We start from the raw sequence: 16,970 nt of genomic DNA on the forward strand, positions 1-16,970 counted from the left end.
CGTGCCACTCACCGGGACGAGGGGACAGCTGCATGGAGCTGCCCCCGGGCATCGTTCCCGTGACAACTGGCTGGCCCCCAGGGCTGGACATGTGGAGAAGGACCTGCACTTGGATTTCAGCCTCAAGTTCCCTCCTTGCCTTTCCCAGGACACCTCCTGAAGCTGCCGCTCAGAGCAGAGCCCAGAACACCCTCGACCTCCTCCACCCCCGCCCAGCCACCTCAGCAGAGCGGGCGCCACGCCGTGCTGCTGGCTCTGCTCGCTCCTGCCCAGGCCCGGGACGGCTGGCACCGCCCCCGCTCACTGTGCCTCCATCATGAACCTGCAAGGAACGAGCTAGTGACCCCACATTCTCATCTCCATCGACAGGGCCCTGGGTCTTGTTCACTTCCCCAAACGGGGCGCTCAGGTGCCGAGGTCAGCTGACCCCTAGGGCTGGCCTGCACCTCCTCACTCAGGCTGACAGCCTGCCTCTTCTTAACCACCAGTGCCAGGTTCCCCAGCATGTGCACACAGTGCTCCCACCCCAACCTGAGGATCGCCGGTTCAATTCCCAGTCAAGGCATAAGCCTGGGTTGTGGGCCAGGTCACCAGCAGGGGGCACGTGAGAGGCAACCACACACTGACACTGATGTTTCTCTCCCTCTCTTTCTCCCTTCCCCTGTCTAAAAATAAATAAATAAAATCTTTAAAAAGTCACAAGGAAAATACTCATAGTATTTATTGAAAACGACCCCAGCATAATGTACCCACGCAGTTCAGAACTGTGTCGTTTGAGGGTCAGCTGTATTTATTTGCTCGCTTTTTAAAAAATAATACATTTTACAGGGCTAGTGTAGGAAACGCCTAAAATCTCTTTTAGGTGAAAAAGCGTGGTCCTGGGAATCTCGGTGCTAGCCTGACCCACCACCACACACACCCACCTGCCCCACCTGCCCCCCACTTACCTTCCCCCTCCTGTAGGGCTTTCTGGTCCCCCACGGCCTCGGGCACCAGCTTCCCGTACGAGTGTCCCTCACTGGAAGCAAACTTCACTGTATCAAAGTAGACGGACCCGTTTGAAACATAGCTGGAAAACGAATCGGAAGTTGGAGAGTGTGCTGGCCCAGAGTCAGCCCCAGGCCACCGTGGGGCCACGCCCCGAAAGCCCACAGGGTAGCCGGCTGCAGCCCGCCCGCCGCCCAGCTCTGGGGCATGACTGCCAAAGCCACGGCGCTGTGTGGGCCGAGCGGGCGGGATGCGGACACGCCACACGGCAGAGGCAGCGTGTCCCTCCGCACGGACCCCTGCCCCGTGCCCTGTGAGCATGCAGCTCCCGCCCCGGCCCTGCCTCGGTGACAACCACATCCTGGGTGACAAACCCTTGCCTCTCTGCCCACATCCCAGGAGCCCGAGATGACCTGTCCTCTCTGGCCTGGGCCTGGCGTACGCACACTGCCCCGTGCGCACACGCCTCGCGCTGCCCTGCAGTGACCGTGCAGGCGGGCAGAGGGGCGGTGTCCTCTCTGCTGGAGACCCCGTGCTGCCCTGGGCCCACGCCCACAGGGCTGTGTCTAACTCTGAAGAGGCCACTCAGGTGAGCCCAGTGGCCGGGGTGGGCCCCGATGCAGTAAGACCGGTGTGTCCTTACGGGAGAGGACGGGGCCGAAGAGGAGACGTGGGGCCCACATGGACTGAGCCACCTGCAGACGCAGCGGTGGGCAGCCATCCATGGCCAGGGCGGGAGCTTGTGACAGGCCCCTCTTTCCTCACGGCCCAAGGGGCTGGCCAGCCGACACCGTGGCCTCGGGCACCTGCCTCTGTGATGGCAGGCCACCACATGGTGCTGCGGCCCAGAAAGCCCTCCCGGGGGTGCTTTCTGGGCTCACCCGTAGCCATTGTCCACGATCCTCTGGACGAAGTTCACGATCTCCGGCACGTACTCGCTGACCCGGGTCAGGGCGTCGGGAGGGAGGACCTGCGGAGGCAGAGATGTCCGGTGCCCCTCTGACCCACGCACGCCCCTCGCCCGGCCCCGGCGGCAGGGAGCCCGGCGACACTCACGTTCAGGGCTTGCATGTCCCTGTGGAACTCCGCTTCCCAGAACTTGGGCAGCTCGGAGAAAAGGGAGTTGTCCGTCACCTCGCTGCCGAGCGCGGAGTCCAGCCAGTCGGAGAGCACGTCCCTGGCTTCTTCCAGCAGCACCTGCGGGGGAGGCGGAGACGGTCCGCCCATGAGCACCGGGGTGACAGGGTCACCTCAGGGGAGCCGACCCACGCTGGTCAAAGGGGTACGAGCACAGCCCTGACCCATGCAGCTGCCACCTCCCGGAGCCGGCGACGCGCACACACGGCTCAGCACTGACACGACGTCGGTCCCACGAGCGGGGGGCTCAGAGGCGCCCCGTGTGCCGGAGCTGCCACCTCTGTGACAGGGGGCCGGGGTGGCCACAGGCTGGGGCAGGGGTGCACGTGGGCCTGGACGATCGCACGTGCACACAAGGGTTCCCAGGGGGAGACGGCCGGGGGCTAGGGGACGGGTAGCACCCCGTCCTGGAGGCAGGTCTCAGGCCCACGTCGCCTGACTTATTAGACAGCGTGTGGAGTTTTGCACCAAAACCATCACAAAGTCAGAATCTTCTGAACACAAGATGACGCCTCCCAAAGTGGGCGCGCTGGGGGCCATGCCCCAGGTCTCCCCGGGGGTGGCAGTGGGGGGAGGCCAAGTTCTTGGGCCTTCGTTACTCGGGGAAAGACACTCAGGTGAAAAACACTGTCTTTTTGGAAATTAGAAGCACACTTTTCAGTGTTTTTCTGGACTTAAAAAGGAACTACCAACAGAGGTGGCAAACTGTTTGGCCGTGCGCGCTGTCGGAACGCAGAGAAGCAGCAAAAGCGACAGGTGGAGGAGGACTCGGGGCCGCAGTGCCCGACCCAGAGCACGAGCGAAGCCCGAGATGGGAGACCGACCGAGCAGAGGGCACCCGAAGAGCACGAAGAGGAACAGGGGCCGGCAACAATGAGGACACGGGGCCTTCTGGTTCCCACATCCCCGTGCAGAGCGCATGGGAGTCGCCACTGTCCCAGCAGGATGGGAAAGGCCGCCCCGCAGGTGTGCTCAGTGGATTGAGCGCCGGCCTGCGAACTGAAAAGTCACCGGTTCCACTCCAGGTCACAGCACACGCCTGGGTTGTGGGTTCCGTGCCCAGTCAGGACGCATATGAGAGGCAACCAATCTAATGCTCGATCCCAGTCAGAGACCCCTCCACGCTCCGCCCTCAGCATGGGATGGGCAGCAGCAGGAGCTCCCACCACTGCCCACCTGCTGGCTATGCTGCACGCCTGCGGACTTGACCCGACAGCAGGCAGCGTGCACAGGCCCCAGCTTGCAGGTATGCTCGGCGGGACCAGCCGCAGGTGGGCCCCAAAGCACAGCCGAACGAAGAAAGGACGGCAGTCGCCAGTGTCACCATCGGGCCAGGTGGGACTAACCCGGAAATGACCGCAGAGACGTGACTGCGAAGTCCCCAAGGTGTGGACACTGAGCCACACATGCCAAATGGCACTGGCCGCCAGAACTCACCCAAGATAACGGACACAACCTGAAGAAGTCGGTCAGAGAAACTGAACCAATAATTAATGACCTCCCAAACTGGAAGGCGCCAGGCGCAGGTGCACTGGTGAGGGCCTCCAAACGTCCAGGAGAGGAATGACACCAGCTCCCCACAGCCTCTTGCCGGGGACAGGGGCGCGGAGCATGCTCCCTTGCCCGCCCAGGGAGGCCAAAGGCAGAGAAAGCACAGGAAAGCCAACACCAACGTGCCGCGTGACAGACACGCCGACAGAGGCCAGCCATCCGCACTCACGACAGCGGCGGAGGCGTCCTGCGCCCCGCGCGGGTGGGGTCTGCCCCGGGCACGCGAGGCCGCTGCGGCCCCGTAAAGCAAATCCACGTGAGCCATCGCTCCGACGGGCGCAGGAAAACGCCACAGTCACATCGACAGACACGAACAGCCCGCACCTCACGGGGAAACCGCTCACTGGTGTGGGAAGGGGGGGACCTCCCTGATGCACGGAGAACGTCTGCAGGACCCCGCGGAGGACACCACGCTGCACGAGCCGTGAGGTGTCCGGCTACGATCGGGCCAGGGCACAGCTGCCCTCTCTCAGCGCCCCTTCTCAGCGCCGGACTGGACGCCCCGCCAGCACAACCAGACGGGAAAGGAGAGAGAGGCGTGCTGCCTGGGAAGGGAGACGTGAGACCACGTGCCGACACACAGGTGGGGCTGGACACTAAAACCACGTTGCCATCTACGTCAGCGTCCCAAAAACAGACACTGAGGAGACACAGAGGTTCACGGAACTCCACACGGAGCCCAGAAACAGAGCCACGCAGACACAGTGGCCGGTCTTTGCCGTGGGGGCAAAGCCAGTGCGACGGAGCGGTCTGCCTGACAGACGGCGCGGGAGCGGCCTGGCAGCCACGTGCACTCGGGGGGGACCACGGACCGAAGCATAACATGCAAACCGGTGACCCCGAGAAGACACCACAGGAGACGACCGAGGTGGCCTCGGGTTTGGCAGCGATTTCTTAGTGGCAACCCCAAAGGCAGGACCCCCGAAAGGAAGGAACCGACAAACTGGACGCCACCGAAAGGGCCAATTTCTGCCCTGGGGAGGCCGCGTCACGAGCACGAACAGCCCGGCCGCCGACGGGGAGCAGAGGTCTGTGACAGACACGTCCCCACTGACGCTGCACCATCAGCCTCGACGGGGGTTGAAGACTTGAACGGGGGCAACGGGCACCACTGAGGAACCTGTGGGGAAAGGGTGGGAGCACATCTTTGGGTTTGGGGGGGAAGATTTCCAAAGACACAAAAATGATAAGTGCAGAAAAAAAGACACACAATTGATTGCATTAAAGTTAAGACCCTCTGATATTTAAAAGTGAGGGAAGAGAAAAGCCACAAACTGGGAGAAAGTGTCTGCAACGCACTGAGATAGCCACAGGTCGGTGGCAGGCAGACCTGGGGTGGCCACAACCTGCGGGGAAAGGCACAGAGAGGACCGGAGAGGGGCAGGCACCAGCAAGGCCAGCCAACTGAGACCACAGGAGAGCTTGTCCCTTCACAGCCCACCGGTAAGAAGGGCGGTGTGGCTACAGGAAGTGCGGGTTACGTGAAAATTAACAGAACACTAGGGGCCTGCAGTCAGTGGGATTTTTAAAAACAGCTATGAGTGAAACAACTGGGAAAAATCCGCAGCGGCCTGTGGTGACCAGCGAGCGGGAGGAGGGTGAAGCGGGGCCTTGCTGTCCGTAGCTAAGAGGGCGGCCTGCCCCCTGTGGCCGCCTCTCAGGGCTCACTGGAGGGAAAGTGCTCCTCTGGAGACGCCAGGCGCCCAACCCTTTTCCTACAGGTCAGGAGGAGCACACTCGAGCCACCTGCCACATGTGGACACCAGGGGGCGCTGGCGTAAAGGGGAAGGGCCATTGGGAAGCTCTGGCCAACAGCAGGGTGACAGGTGGGCAGGGTGACAGGGCAGGGCTGCAGCCCTGTGTGGCATGGGAGAGGCGGGCAGAAGAGGCCTAGGCCCCCGGGTGGTCGTGCCCCAACTCTGTCTGTAGGGAGGCCTCTCCGGAGGTGGACGCACTGGCCCAGGAGTGCCTGCGTGCCCTGCCTCTCTTGGCCACTTCGGTCTCTCGCGCCTCTTTCTCCAGGTGCTGCCCTTAAGAAAGGCCGGGGAGTCCACCGGACCCTCATGGGGTAATTTCAAGGGAGGGCTGCTCCCCACACATTCCAGGGGCGCCTCCTGTTTGTCCGAGGGGAGATGGGAAGGGGGGCCAGCCCAGGTCTCACTCCAGGAAGTGGGGCAGGAGGACAGGTTCGGGGGTCAGGCGGAGCTGGGATGCAGGATCAGACCCCAGTGGCGAGCCCTGCGGGGCCAGAGCCTGGCCAGGCCCCCGGCTCACCTGTGCATGGCTATCCACGTCCTCCGAGGCCAGGCCGACCTGCAGCCCTCTCTCCAGCGGCTCCACGGCGAGCCGTACCGCCTGCAGGGTGCGCTCCAGCATCTGTCTCTTGTCAGGATCCGTGGTCTCGCTGAGTCTCACCGAGAACGGCTGCAACCAAAAGGAGAAGGTAAGCCTGTGAGCCCTGGTCCCCAACCCCGGCCACAAGGGCACTCGGCCCGGGAGGACCAGTCTCCCCTGCTGCCTGTGTCCCCCAGATCATCGTCCCAGCTTCCCCCAGAGCAGGCAGGGTGGGAGCAGGGAGTCTGAGGCCCAGGCCCAGGCAGTCCTGGGGCTGCTGTGCCCCACAGACCTTGGGCCGCGCTCCACCCCGCGACTCTGTGTGCCCGACGTGGAATGGGCGTGAAAGCACATCACCTAAGGCTGTGCTGGGCACGACGCAGGCGTCACCTAGGGACACAGGAGGTTCTACCAGCCACCTCATCACGAAGGTGCCCACAGCCGAGTGGGCCTTCCCCTCGTCGGCCTGAAAGACCGCTAAGCTCTACTTTCACTCCACTTCTTTTCCCAGAATGAAACGCCACAAGCGCACCAGCAATCGTGACTGCGATTAGTGACAGCAGTGACTCTTAGAGAGGGTAAAACGACCTACGCCAACCCCCCCCCCACCCCCCGCAACGCAACGCGTGCAACACTGCTTGCTCCAAACGGGGTGTCAGAGAGAGAGCAGCCCTGCAGAGCCCCAGCAATACAGTTGGGGAGCCCGGCCGGCCCCTGCCTCTCGGCCGGAGCAGTTGATGGGCTGTGACCAGGCGGGGAGGGTCCGGCAGCAACAGCAGAAGCCGTTTACAAGGAAGGAGGTGTAGGCGGTGGCACGCTGGTGCATCCCCACATCTCCCACCTGTGGCAGCACGGCCACCTATGCCACACCCCATCTACGTGCATCTGTCCTGGCGACCAAGTCTGCTGACCCCACAAACCTGGCTCCCATGCCATGCACGAGGACAGCCCTGCTTGAGGCCAGCGGCTCGCAGACGGCCGCGGGCCCTGCCCAGGCACAGGCAGACCCACCTGCAGGGCCGCACGCACGTCCTCCAGGAGCCGGGTTGCACGTGGCCGCTCCTCCCGATACCGCTCGAACAGGTGGTTCTGCCGGGCCCTCCTGATGATCTGGAACGAGAGCAGGAGCACCTGCTGAGCCCCGGGCGTCGCTGCGCAGCAGGAGCTCGCTGCCTGGGGACAACTGTGCCCCAGGGCCTGCCACCCAGAACGCGCACACGCTCTCCGCCTCCCAACTGGCTGTGCCGGGCCTGGGCCAAGGTGACCTCTCCGCTGCCAAGAAAAGCAGCAGACCCCAGCGCCGCACCCCCCCGCCCCGCCCGCGCCACGCACGAGGCCCTCCACCATCATGTGATCAGCTGGGCACGCCGCTTCAACCAGCATTGACACGTCTGAATACAGGGTGCCGTCGTCTGCACGAACTGGGACCCACCTATCAAGGGGCTTGGATTCTCATCTCCGGGGTGAGCCTGAGCCGGCCAGCTTCCCCAAATTTGTTTACCAATCCCAAGGTCATTCCTTTCCTTTTGTTTTTGTAAGGATTTTATTTATTTATTTGAGGGGAAGGGAGAGAGAAATACAAGGACAGAAGCATCAGTGTGTGGCTACCTCTCACACGCCCCCCACCGGGGACCTGGCCTGCAACCCAGGCCTGTGCCCTGACTGCGGATCAAACCAGTGACCCCTTGGTCCGCAGGCCGGTGCTCAATCCACTGAGCCACACCAGCCAGGGCCCAAAGTCATTTCTTCAAAGTGCCATCCTGGAAGCCCCCCTACCTTGTCATCGATGTCCGTGATGTTCATGCAATAAAAGACGTCGAACTTGAAGTAGTCCCTCAGCACTCTCCTCAGGATGTCGAAGGAGATGTAGGACCTAGAGGCGGGAAAAGGGAAGGGAAGGGAAGAGAGGGCAGACCTCGCCACCGGCGTGGCACACACTGTCCTCGGCAGCCTGCCACTGCCCCACGCCATACCCTGCGGCTGTCGTGGGCCCCCTGGGCGCAGGCCCGGGTGTCAGGGGCACGGGGCGCCTGCCCCCCCCCCCCCCCCGCCCGCAGAGCTGCGCACTTCGGGGAGCCCCTGGGGTGCATGGAAACGCTGCCCGGGCGTCGCTCAGGCCTCAGGCCGAGGGGCGTTTCTGTTTGCGGGACCAGGGCGCTCTGGTGTTTCCAGGACGACTGCTGCTAATGGAAAGAGAGCTTTCATCTAAGAACACAAGGAGGGAGTTCTGGGCTGATTCTCCTCTCACACGTCAGGCGCTGGCAGCAGACCAGGGGCCGCTCGCTGCGCAGCTGGGAGGCTCCCGGGGGGCCCCCATCCAGCGCCCTCAGTGGGTCCTACCTGGCGTGTCCCATGTGGGAGGCATCGTACACGGTGGGCCCACAGCAGTACCACGTCACTCTCCTCCCGTTTTGGGGAACAAACACGTCCTTTGTGAGAAATGAGGCGACAGTCACGAGAAATGTGCGGCGTGCAGGACCCCCCGAGGCAGCGACGCCCAGCCCGCCACCGTTTGTTGGCTCTAAGCCAAATTCAGCGAGGACCGTGTTGCCTGAAAAGGTGACAAAGCATGGGTGGGGAAGAGTCCACTGGACTCTCGAAGGCAATGTTCCAGAAACCGATGAGCCCTGGGTGCCCAGGCTTCCTCCTCCCTGGATTCCATGCGTCCCTGGAGGCGGGTGGTAGAGCAACCAAACTCTTGTCTCCTGCTGAAAGGCTGCTTCTGTGCCCACGTGGCTAGCGAGTATGGAGTGCCCGCTGCGTGCCCGGCCTGTGCCGAGGCTCTGATGGACCTGGGTCTGCCCCCAGAAACAATCTGCTGCGCTGCCCTCCCGCCCCCAGCATGGTCCCACAGTCACAGACCAGCTCAGGGGCCGCCGTCACCCACAGGGCCCACCAGGGAGCCCCGTCTGCTAAGTGTGCTCACTGACGGAAACCCCACCAGCCTGCACCGCTGGCCACTGGCCAAGCTGAGCAAACCACCTCTGGTCTCCCGACAGCACCTCTCGCCTCACTCTGAGCGTCTGGCCGGGCACACGCCGGGACATCTGCTGCCTCCGTGGGCCCTGTTTGAAAGTGGGCCAAGGACACTCGCCTCGGCCCTGAGTGACCGCAAGTGCTTATGCTGGGGCAGGGCCCAAGAGCTACTCGGGGACCCCACAGCAACGGGCTGATGGGCAGGCAGGCCTGGCAGGCGGGCCTCGCATCTCCTGGGTTTCAGACACAGCTCTGCCAGGGCCACACACACAGAGCTCACGGGGGGCAGCTCAGGGGCTCGCCCTGGGGCCCGACAGAGCCAAGAGACGACAGCTCTGCGCTTTGGCAGGGCCCTGGGGCTCCTGCAGAGCTGGCTCTGCCCTACCCCGGGGACCCCTCCTGACCTTGTTCCGGGTGAGGCTGTTGTACAGGCGCAGCTTGCAGGGCTCGGGCCTGGCCGGAGGGGACCACGTGGGCTGCACCCGCCGGCCTCTACCTGCAGGGCAGAGAGAGCAGCTGGGTCACTCGGCCGGCTGGAGGCCTCGCTCTCACATGGAGACGTGGTGCTGAAGAGGACCCCCTGGAGAAGAACGAGCCTGCTGGCACTCCCACGCCTGACCCACCGGCAGCTTCTCCATTCAGCTTCGCTCGCCATCTGGGCCGCAATGAACCCCACGGCCACCCCAACATCCAGTAGGGCCGGGACACCCGTCCGTCCCACTGCCTTCCACACATGTGTCCTCCTGCTCACACATGTCAGCACCCGACACGGCTCATGGGTCAGAAAGAGGCGTGGGCACCGCAAACACACGGGTCACACACCAGACTGCAGCGCAGTCTGTGGGAGCGCCCTCCCCGCCCCAGGAGAGGACAGTCCCCCTTGGACACTTGTGGGGATAGCGCCAGCAGTGGAGGCCAGGCCAGGACAGTCCAGCTGCTGGCCTGTGGCCACGGGGATGCCACTAGTGAGGACGGCGGCCGGCCTTTGCCTCTGTCGGAGGTGGACAAGCGGGCAGCGGCTCCACTCGATCCTGTGACGTGGGCGCTTGTGGCTTCCAGCTCTTGCGGGGTCCTGACCGCCATGGGGCCAGTCCAGGGCCGTCCCTGAGCCGGGGCTCATGGAGGCGCACCCAGTGCAGCCCCGCTCTCCACCGCCGTCCCCTCCTTCCCAGCGTCCTGGGCCAGGCTTAGGCAGCCCCACTGCTCATTGGCCCACTCCCCACGCATCTGCACTCTGAGAGCCTCAAGGGACCCCACTCAGCGGGCCAGGAGTTACTTACTCACACAGCGAGGGCGCCTGGTGACATCCAACCACCTCCCCCGGCCCCTCAGTCCTCCACCCCACAGCCGGCTCTGGGCCTGCTCCTTCGTGCATGCGGCTGCCCTGGGCAACTCCGGGCACTACCTGTCCCGTCTTCCCAACCAGGCCTTCTGCGGCCACCAAACAGCTTCTTCCCATCCCCTGCCTCTGCTTGTCTTGGCAAAGGACTCTCTCAGGTCACCAGCCTGCCAACAGCGACGCCGCACAGGCCTCCCTGGAATGAACACGGGGAGGCCAACGGGCCACCACAGGCGGCTTCCCCCGGGAGCCCCAGAGAAGCCAGTCCCGGCCCAGCACCTGCCCGTGGTCACGTCAGCCACACAGGACCACAGCAGTGCCAGGTGAGGGGAGAGGAGGAAGGCAGCACTGTGCATGGGTGCACACGGGCGGGGAGAGGAGCGAGCAGCCACGGAGATGAACAGACAGACAGACAGCACTAAGCAGGAGCTCCTCACCCTGGTGGGTGGCAGCGAGCTCACAGGTGCCGCAGGTTCCAGGGCACGGAGGAGCCTGCATGCCCGCCAGAGCTGCGGTTGCTCGGAGGGCATCTCCTTGGTCACTGAAAACAGCCGGGCCCGCGTGGCCGCACTGTGGCTCCAGCTTCCCGGTGGCGGTGGCCCCCTCACTTTCGCCCTGTCAGTCCCAGAACGCCTGTGAGGACTGGGGGCCCGCGGCGGCCGGCAAAGGCCCTGCTAAGCAGGAAGGGCTGGGGTTCCCAGGACTGGGGGCTCCCCAGAGAAGACTCAACTGCTGGTGACGGGACACAGCTGCGGGCACAGCCCAGGGACCCCAGCCAGCGAGGGGGACACCGGGTCACACCTGGCATTCGACACACCAACTCCTACCCTGGGCTGTCCCACAGACATCTCCATCGGCGTCCCCTTACTGCAAGGACGGGACGGCAACCCACACACCTGTGCTGTGGCGCTGTCTGTGGGGGAGGGTCCAAACAAGAACAGTGTGGCTTCTTCAGCTCTAGCCGGCTGTCAGTCACTTCCCCCACTGCCCCCAGGCAAACCAGGCCCTTCTGGTGGATGGGTTCGTGTACGTTCTAGGCCCCTGTGGGTCTCTCCAATGAGCTTTCCTGTGACGCTGGGAGTGTCTCCCGCTGCCCCCCTTTCTCAGTGCCACTGCTGAGGAGGCCTGACAACTGGGACACATGTCTCTTCCACCCCACGTGTCTCCCGGGGACCTGAAGCCACCGCTCTGAAGCAGCACCTGTGGGGGGACAGGCTGTGCCATCTCTGGGAGGACAGAATCCCACCTTCCGGGACCAGCAGCTGCCCAACTGTCTGGCCACAATGCCAGGACACTCGCCAGCCCCCTTCGACCCCACCTCCTGCCCGTCATCCCCGCCAGTGCCCTCCGCACAGGCCGGGTGGCACTCGGCTCTTCTCTGCTGTCTCAGCTACTCGGGAAAGCCCGTCCTCGCCACGCTCACGCCCGGCACGGTGCACCTCGGCGTGGGCCGCTGGGGACCGGGCACAGGCCCCGTGGCGGAGGGGGGGAACCTGTTGGAGCTGCCCCGGGGCCTGGGGAGTAACCCAGCCCGGCCCCTTTCCCACGGTTCTGTCAGAGCTCAAGGAACTACCGGCAGGACCAGGCCTCCACACCGCGCGGCGGCCGTTCTGGATGCGCAGTCGCGCGAGCTGTGACCTGCCTCCCGTCCGTCCCCGCTCAGGGTCTCTGCAGCAAGCTCGTGGGCCAAAGGCTGGAAGTGCCAGAGGCGTCCAGCACTGAGGAAATCGTGGGGGGAAGCTGCTCAGGGACACCCACGAGGCTGGCCTCTCTCCTCGTGGGGGGCGGGGGCAGGCTCCCGACAACCCGTGCCTCCTAGAGCGGGGAGCGTGAGCACCGGGACACTCACTAGTGTCTGGGGCTGGCTGGCTGTGACCGGCAGCACTATCACCCCCGCTCCGTCCTGTCCGCAGCACCGCATTCGGCCCGGAGGGTCACCACGGGGATACAGCCCAGGTCCCCACTGTCTGCGGCAGCCCGGGCCAGCCCCTGGGACGAAGGCCAGGCTGGGGGCGTGGGCCACAGGGAGCTGCGCGACAGGCCCGGGAGGAGAGGCAGACAGGCCGGGGGTAACTGCAGTCGCTGCACCTGGCACATCTTGAGGGACCGGATGGAAACAGGGCAGCTTTCCAGCACTCGCAGGTGTGGGTCAGGCGACCCGCCCGTCAAGCCGAGGTCACACAAGAGGCTCCCGAGCCAGGACTTATCTGCAGTGGCCCCCGCCGCTGAGCCCCACAGCAAACTCCTGCTGGGCCACTGGAAGGGATATCCACACAGCTGGTCCACTGGCATTTCTGTCCGGAAACACGTCACAGGACGGCCGCCTTCTGATGGCGGGAACACCCTAAACGCAGCCGTGCCACCTGCTCAGAGAGCCGAACTCTGCACAGACCACAGACTGAACACACAAGGACGCAGGGACGAGGGTGTCCCTCAGCAGAAGCGCCAAACCAAACTCACCCCACCCCTGCCCTGAGCCCAGACAGGCTCCCCGCGCCCCTCCCCCTGTCCCCTCAGCACTGAACCCTGCGCGCCTCCGCCTTCCGCCCCCACCACCTGGGCGCACAGTCCTCCTGTCTCCCTGCCCCCCCCCACTCAGGAGGGTCCCAGAGCCCCAGCAGCAGGGGAGCCCGGGAGGCGCCCTGGCAGTACCATCCCTGCCCACCCCCTCACCTCCCATGTTCCCCCAGCTCCCCTGGCCCCTGCTGTCTTCTGCCGCTGCCCCTACTGGGGGCCCTCAGCCCCCGGGCTCCCTGTGCAGGGGCCCTACATGCCCAGGTGGCTGGCTCTCCCAAAGGTGCTGGGGAAGGCTTCCACAGTGCACCCCAGAGGGTGCGGGCACCCTGCTCTCCACCCGCTGGGCAATGCCGCCCCTCTGGGACCCAGGGCCTCCCCACAGGCTCCCTCCTCCCAGCACCCCCTCTAGCCCCCACCTCCCTCCTGAGCACCAGCCCTAAGTCTACCTGTCACTTGTCCACAGGGTGTCCCCAGGCATCATGTCTCAGTCCAAACCTGCGCACCAGGGAATGGATGGCTGCCTTCCCCCCTGGGGCTGAAGCCAGAACCTCCATTTCTTACCCCCTTCTCGAACCCAGCACCAGCCCCAGTTCTCCCAGCCTGCCCACTGTTGCCCCGGCTCCGGCCACCGCCGCTGTGGGTCCTCCCTGGCCTTCCTACCTCAGACCCGTCCCCTCCCTCCCACCCTCATTTTAGGGGAGAGGCGGATGACCCTTCCAACACTCGAGGCAAGCCCAAAATCCCGTAAACGGGCTTCAGGCCCTGCGGACGCCGCGCCCAGGCCCATCTGCAGCCCCCCTGCAGCCCCCGACTCCCGGAGTGCAGAGTGCTGGCAGGGGGGCAGGGGGGAGGGCAGGAGGGGAGTCCCAGACAAGGTCCTCTCTCTCTGGCTCCTGTCTCGGGACGGGGATGGTCAGCAGGCCCACCACCCACAGAGCTCCCTCGAGACCCCAGCACCGCATCCTGCCCAGGGATGACCGGCAGGCCAGGACCCCGTGGGGCCACGGGGAAGGGGCCTGTTCTCTGAACCACCTGGCTGGACCTGGCCCGCCCAGCAGCATGCACACTGGGGAGTGAGTGACCAGATGGAGGTGCTTGGGTGACCCTTGACCTGAGGCTCTGGGGCTCTCTGTCCCGGCGTGAACCCACCCTGACAGGCAGACCTAGCTCGCCCTTCACTGTCCTTGCCTGGCCCCCGGCCCCACCCCAGACAGCTGCACGGGATCGTCGGGGTCCGTCCGGGGCCTGGCAGTGTCTGGTGAAGCCCGAGTTCAGTGCTCGATTACTGAGCAGTGAGTGAAGGAAAGTGACAGATGCCCCTAAGCAGCCGCTCCGTGGCGGTGTCCCAGTGAGGCAGGGGGTGACGCTGCCACCCGGGGTTTTTCCTTCCTGGCGCCTCGCACTCACCCGTGCTGAAGTGAAGACCCCACTCCTTCTCAGCCCGCTGCCCTGCGACAAGTGGACAATGGGAGGGCAGCAGTGACACTGCGTGGGAGGGGCCGAGTGGGCCGGGAGGGGGCTTCGCGCCCACCCCAAGAGCACCCTCTGCTCTGACACTCAGGGGGACACCCGGGACACACGAGTTCACAGCCGCGCTCTACAAACACGGGCACTTCCTCTTCAGGAAACTCAGCCACCCTGCCTGCTGCCCCCGCTGCCTCCCACCCTGGAGGGGCCACGCTGTCGCTTTGCACACAATCCCCAAAGGCCACTGGGCAGTGGCTGGGCTCCCTGCCACAGGCGACCGGCCCGGGCTGGCAGCCTGGCCCCCCATAGCCAGCTGTGGCCTTGGCCACGTCACCGAGCTTCTCTGACCCCCAGGCATCCCGCTCCGCTGTCCAGGAGGACGAGGGCAGCACCCCCACAGAGGGCTGCTCGGAGGGTCACAGGCCACAACAGGTGTCGTGTCCTGGACCCGCCACACACTCGTGCTGCAGGGTTCCTGTGACGACCCTCGGAGGGAAACTGTGCCAGAAATGAAGCTGTGAGCCTGACCTAAGCGGCAGCCCCCCAACAGGGCCCCGAGGCTGCAGGGCAAGGCCTTGCAGAGGCACTCGGTCCCCCTGGACAGCTGCGCACTCCTTCAACTCAGTGTGCGCGATGTCATCACTGGGGACCAGACACCCTGAGTCAGGACAGTGACCTGAAACGGGACGACTGTTCTAGATGAGGGCCTCCCAGGAAAGTCTGCGGAGACGGTCACTTTGGGAACCAGCAGCCTTCGTAAACTGGGTGCCAAGACCCTCCAGAACCCTGGTGGCTCTATGCAGCCTGTCCCATCTCCCTGGAGCTCCCGTCGTCCACGGGGGATGGGGATGCAGGGGGACAGGGAGTGTGGGTGGTGGAAGGGAAGAGCCTGCGGGCTGTGTCCTGGGAACTGCCATGGGGCCAGGAGACGCCCCAAGGTGAAGGGTCGGGACAGGGAACTCCTGGGTGTCAAGTCCCACCACAGGCCTCATGGTCCAAAACAGGGCGCTTCTCACCAAGGCTCGGAAAAGCTCACGTTCTGAAGCCACGAAAAGGAACGAAACAACACGGCAACGTCGTTCATGGTAACACACGAACCACGAACACACTTCACTGCAGAGACCAGAGGAACTGAGGTGCCCTCTTCCACCTGCACAGCCTGTCCCAGGCCTCGCCCCCTCAGCCTTTCCATCCACTGCCGCCAGGACCCAGCCCAGCCGGCCTGCTCCCGAAGCCGGCTGTGAGCCCAGGCTGTGGGTGGGTGTCTGAGGCCTGCTGGGTGGGGACGGCGCTGGCATCCAGGCACCCGTGTTGGTGGTGTGCCGGACGCCCTGACCGTGGGTGCTGGCGTGGCTCAGCAGCCTGTCACCTGGGTGTCTCCCAAGACAGTGAGCTCCCCACCTGGAGGCTCAGCACGCCCTCAGGAGCAAGGGGACCACAGGGGCCAAGGGCCTTGCACAGCCTGAACTGCGGGCGCTGGGGGCGACTGGGAAGACTGGCATCTCATTTCCGCCAGCCAAGGGAACACACCCACGCGCAGCGTTGGTCCTGAGCAGTTTGCTCCAGACTCAGGAATCAGCGGGTCCTGGGGAACCAGCCTGCGGAGGCCCGAGTCTACCCCAGTGACGCCAGTGACTCGGTGGGCAGGGCCGCCGAAGCTGCTCCCCGGACCTTCCAGGCCAATAAAAGGGGTCATGACGCCCTGGTCCGGCCGGACCCAAAGGCCGCCGCAGTTTGCCGGACGCGAGGAACGCCGTCATAAAACCCCGGTCCTTTCATGTGAGCCGCGTCTCCCAGCTTCCGCAGCCCCATTTTCCTAAGTGCCAAGCTCGGGGGCCCTCCCCCCCCCCATGATGCCCGGCCCCACGGAAACTCAAGCACTCCTTGGGCTTGGCCTGTCCACAAAGTCCAGCTGGGGCAGCAAGGCGATGCCCGGCTGGGGACACGCAAGTCCATCTCGGGTGTGGGGCGCAAGAGGACCCCGGCACAGCCCAAAGGGGGACTGACGCTGGGCAAGGGGTGGCCTCGCGGGACTGGGGCCTGGGGCCAGTGTCTGTAGGGTGTCACGAGCTCAGGCCCATCCCGCTGGGGTCCCGCGCTCTCCTCTCCGCCCCTTAGGCAAGAGTCCCCCAGGAATTTCGGGGCCCGCCCGGCCGGGAAGATCATCCCTCAAAACCGGGTACTCAGACCCCTCAGGTGCGACATCATCCCTATCTGACCCGGGAACGAGCCCTCCAGCCGGGGTCGCCCCCTCGAGCGCCCCATCGCGAGCACTCACCCTGTTCCTCAGAGGAAGCCGCCATGCTAGGAATCCCGGACCCGCAACCACTGCGACTCCTTCCCAGAATCTGATGCAACCGCCCGCCCGGAAGTCCCGCCCCATCTCGCCCCACGCCTGGTGACCTACCGGAAACGCCTGGTCGCTAGGCAACCGCCGCCGGCCCTTAGGATGCTGGGAGCTGTAGTCTTTCCGTGGCGGCGGACGGGAACTGGAGCATCTTCCCCAGGACCACGTTCTGTGCTGGGAAGGACAGTCCCAGGATGAGGCCCCACACCAGGAGGGGAGGAGCCCCAGCCAAATGGTCAGAGAGGACGCCCTGGGGCTGCAATTTGCTGGCCTGGACAGACAAGTTCCAAGGAGGCTTAGAAGGAAGGGATTGGG

At 64.8% G+C, this 16,970-nt stretch overlaps 1 protein-coding gene across 3 annotated transcripts in view; it reads right to left on the minus strand.

Moving 5' to 3' along the window:
• The window catches only part of CARS1 (cysteinyl-tRNA synthetase 1), a 29,520-nt gene extending 12,840 nt beyond the window's left edge, over positions 1–16,680 (minus strand). Inside the window, exons 1-9 of one of the 3 annotated variants that reach the window (XM_024574197.3) lie at positions 16,587–16,680; positions 9,390–9,481; positions 8,350–8,438; positions 7,786–7,882; positions 7,021–7,119; positions 5,950–6,099; positions 2,044–2,184; positions 1,869–1,957; positions 948–1,069 (exon numbers count right to left, since the gene is read on the minus strand). In XM_024574197.3, the coding sequence (XP_024429965.2) occupies positions 948–1,069; positions 1,869–1,957; positions 2,044–2,184; positions 5,950–6,099; positions 7,021–7,119; positions 7,786–7,882; positions 8,350–8,438; positions 9,390–9,481; positions 16,587–16,611 (904 nt within the window). In that variant the 5' untranslated portion in view covers positions 16,612–16,680. Of the gene's footprint in view, positions 1–947; positions 1,070–1,868; positions 1,958–2,043; positions 2,185–5,949; positions 6,100–7,020; positions 7,120–7,785; positions 7,883–8,349; positions 8,561–9,389; positions 9,566–16,586 lie in introns of those variants that run through there. The other 2 variants (XM_045183341.3, XM_053923925.1) reach the window with 2 other exon arrangements.
• Between the last annotated feature and the right edge of the window lie 290 nt (positions 16,681–16,970).

This window comes from Desmodus rotundus, chromosome 5 (assembly GCF_022682495.2).
Source record: "Desmodus rotundus isolate HL8 chromosome 5, HLdesRot8A.1, whole genome shotgun sequence".
In the NCBI taxonomy this organism is placed as follows: domain Eukaryota; kingdom Metazoa; phylum Chordata; class Mammalia; order Chiroptera; family Phyllostomidae; genus Desmodus; species Desmodus rotundus.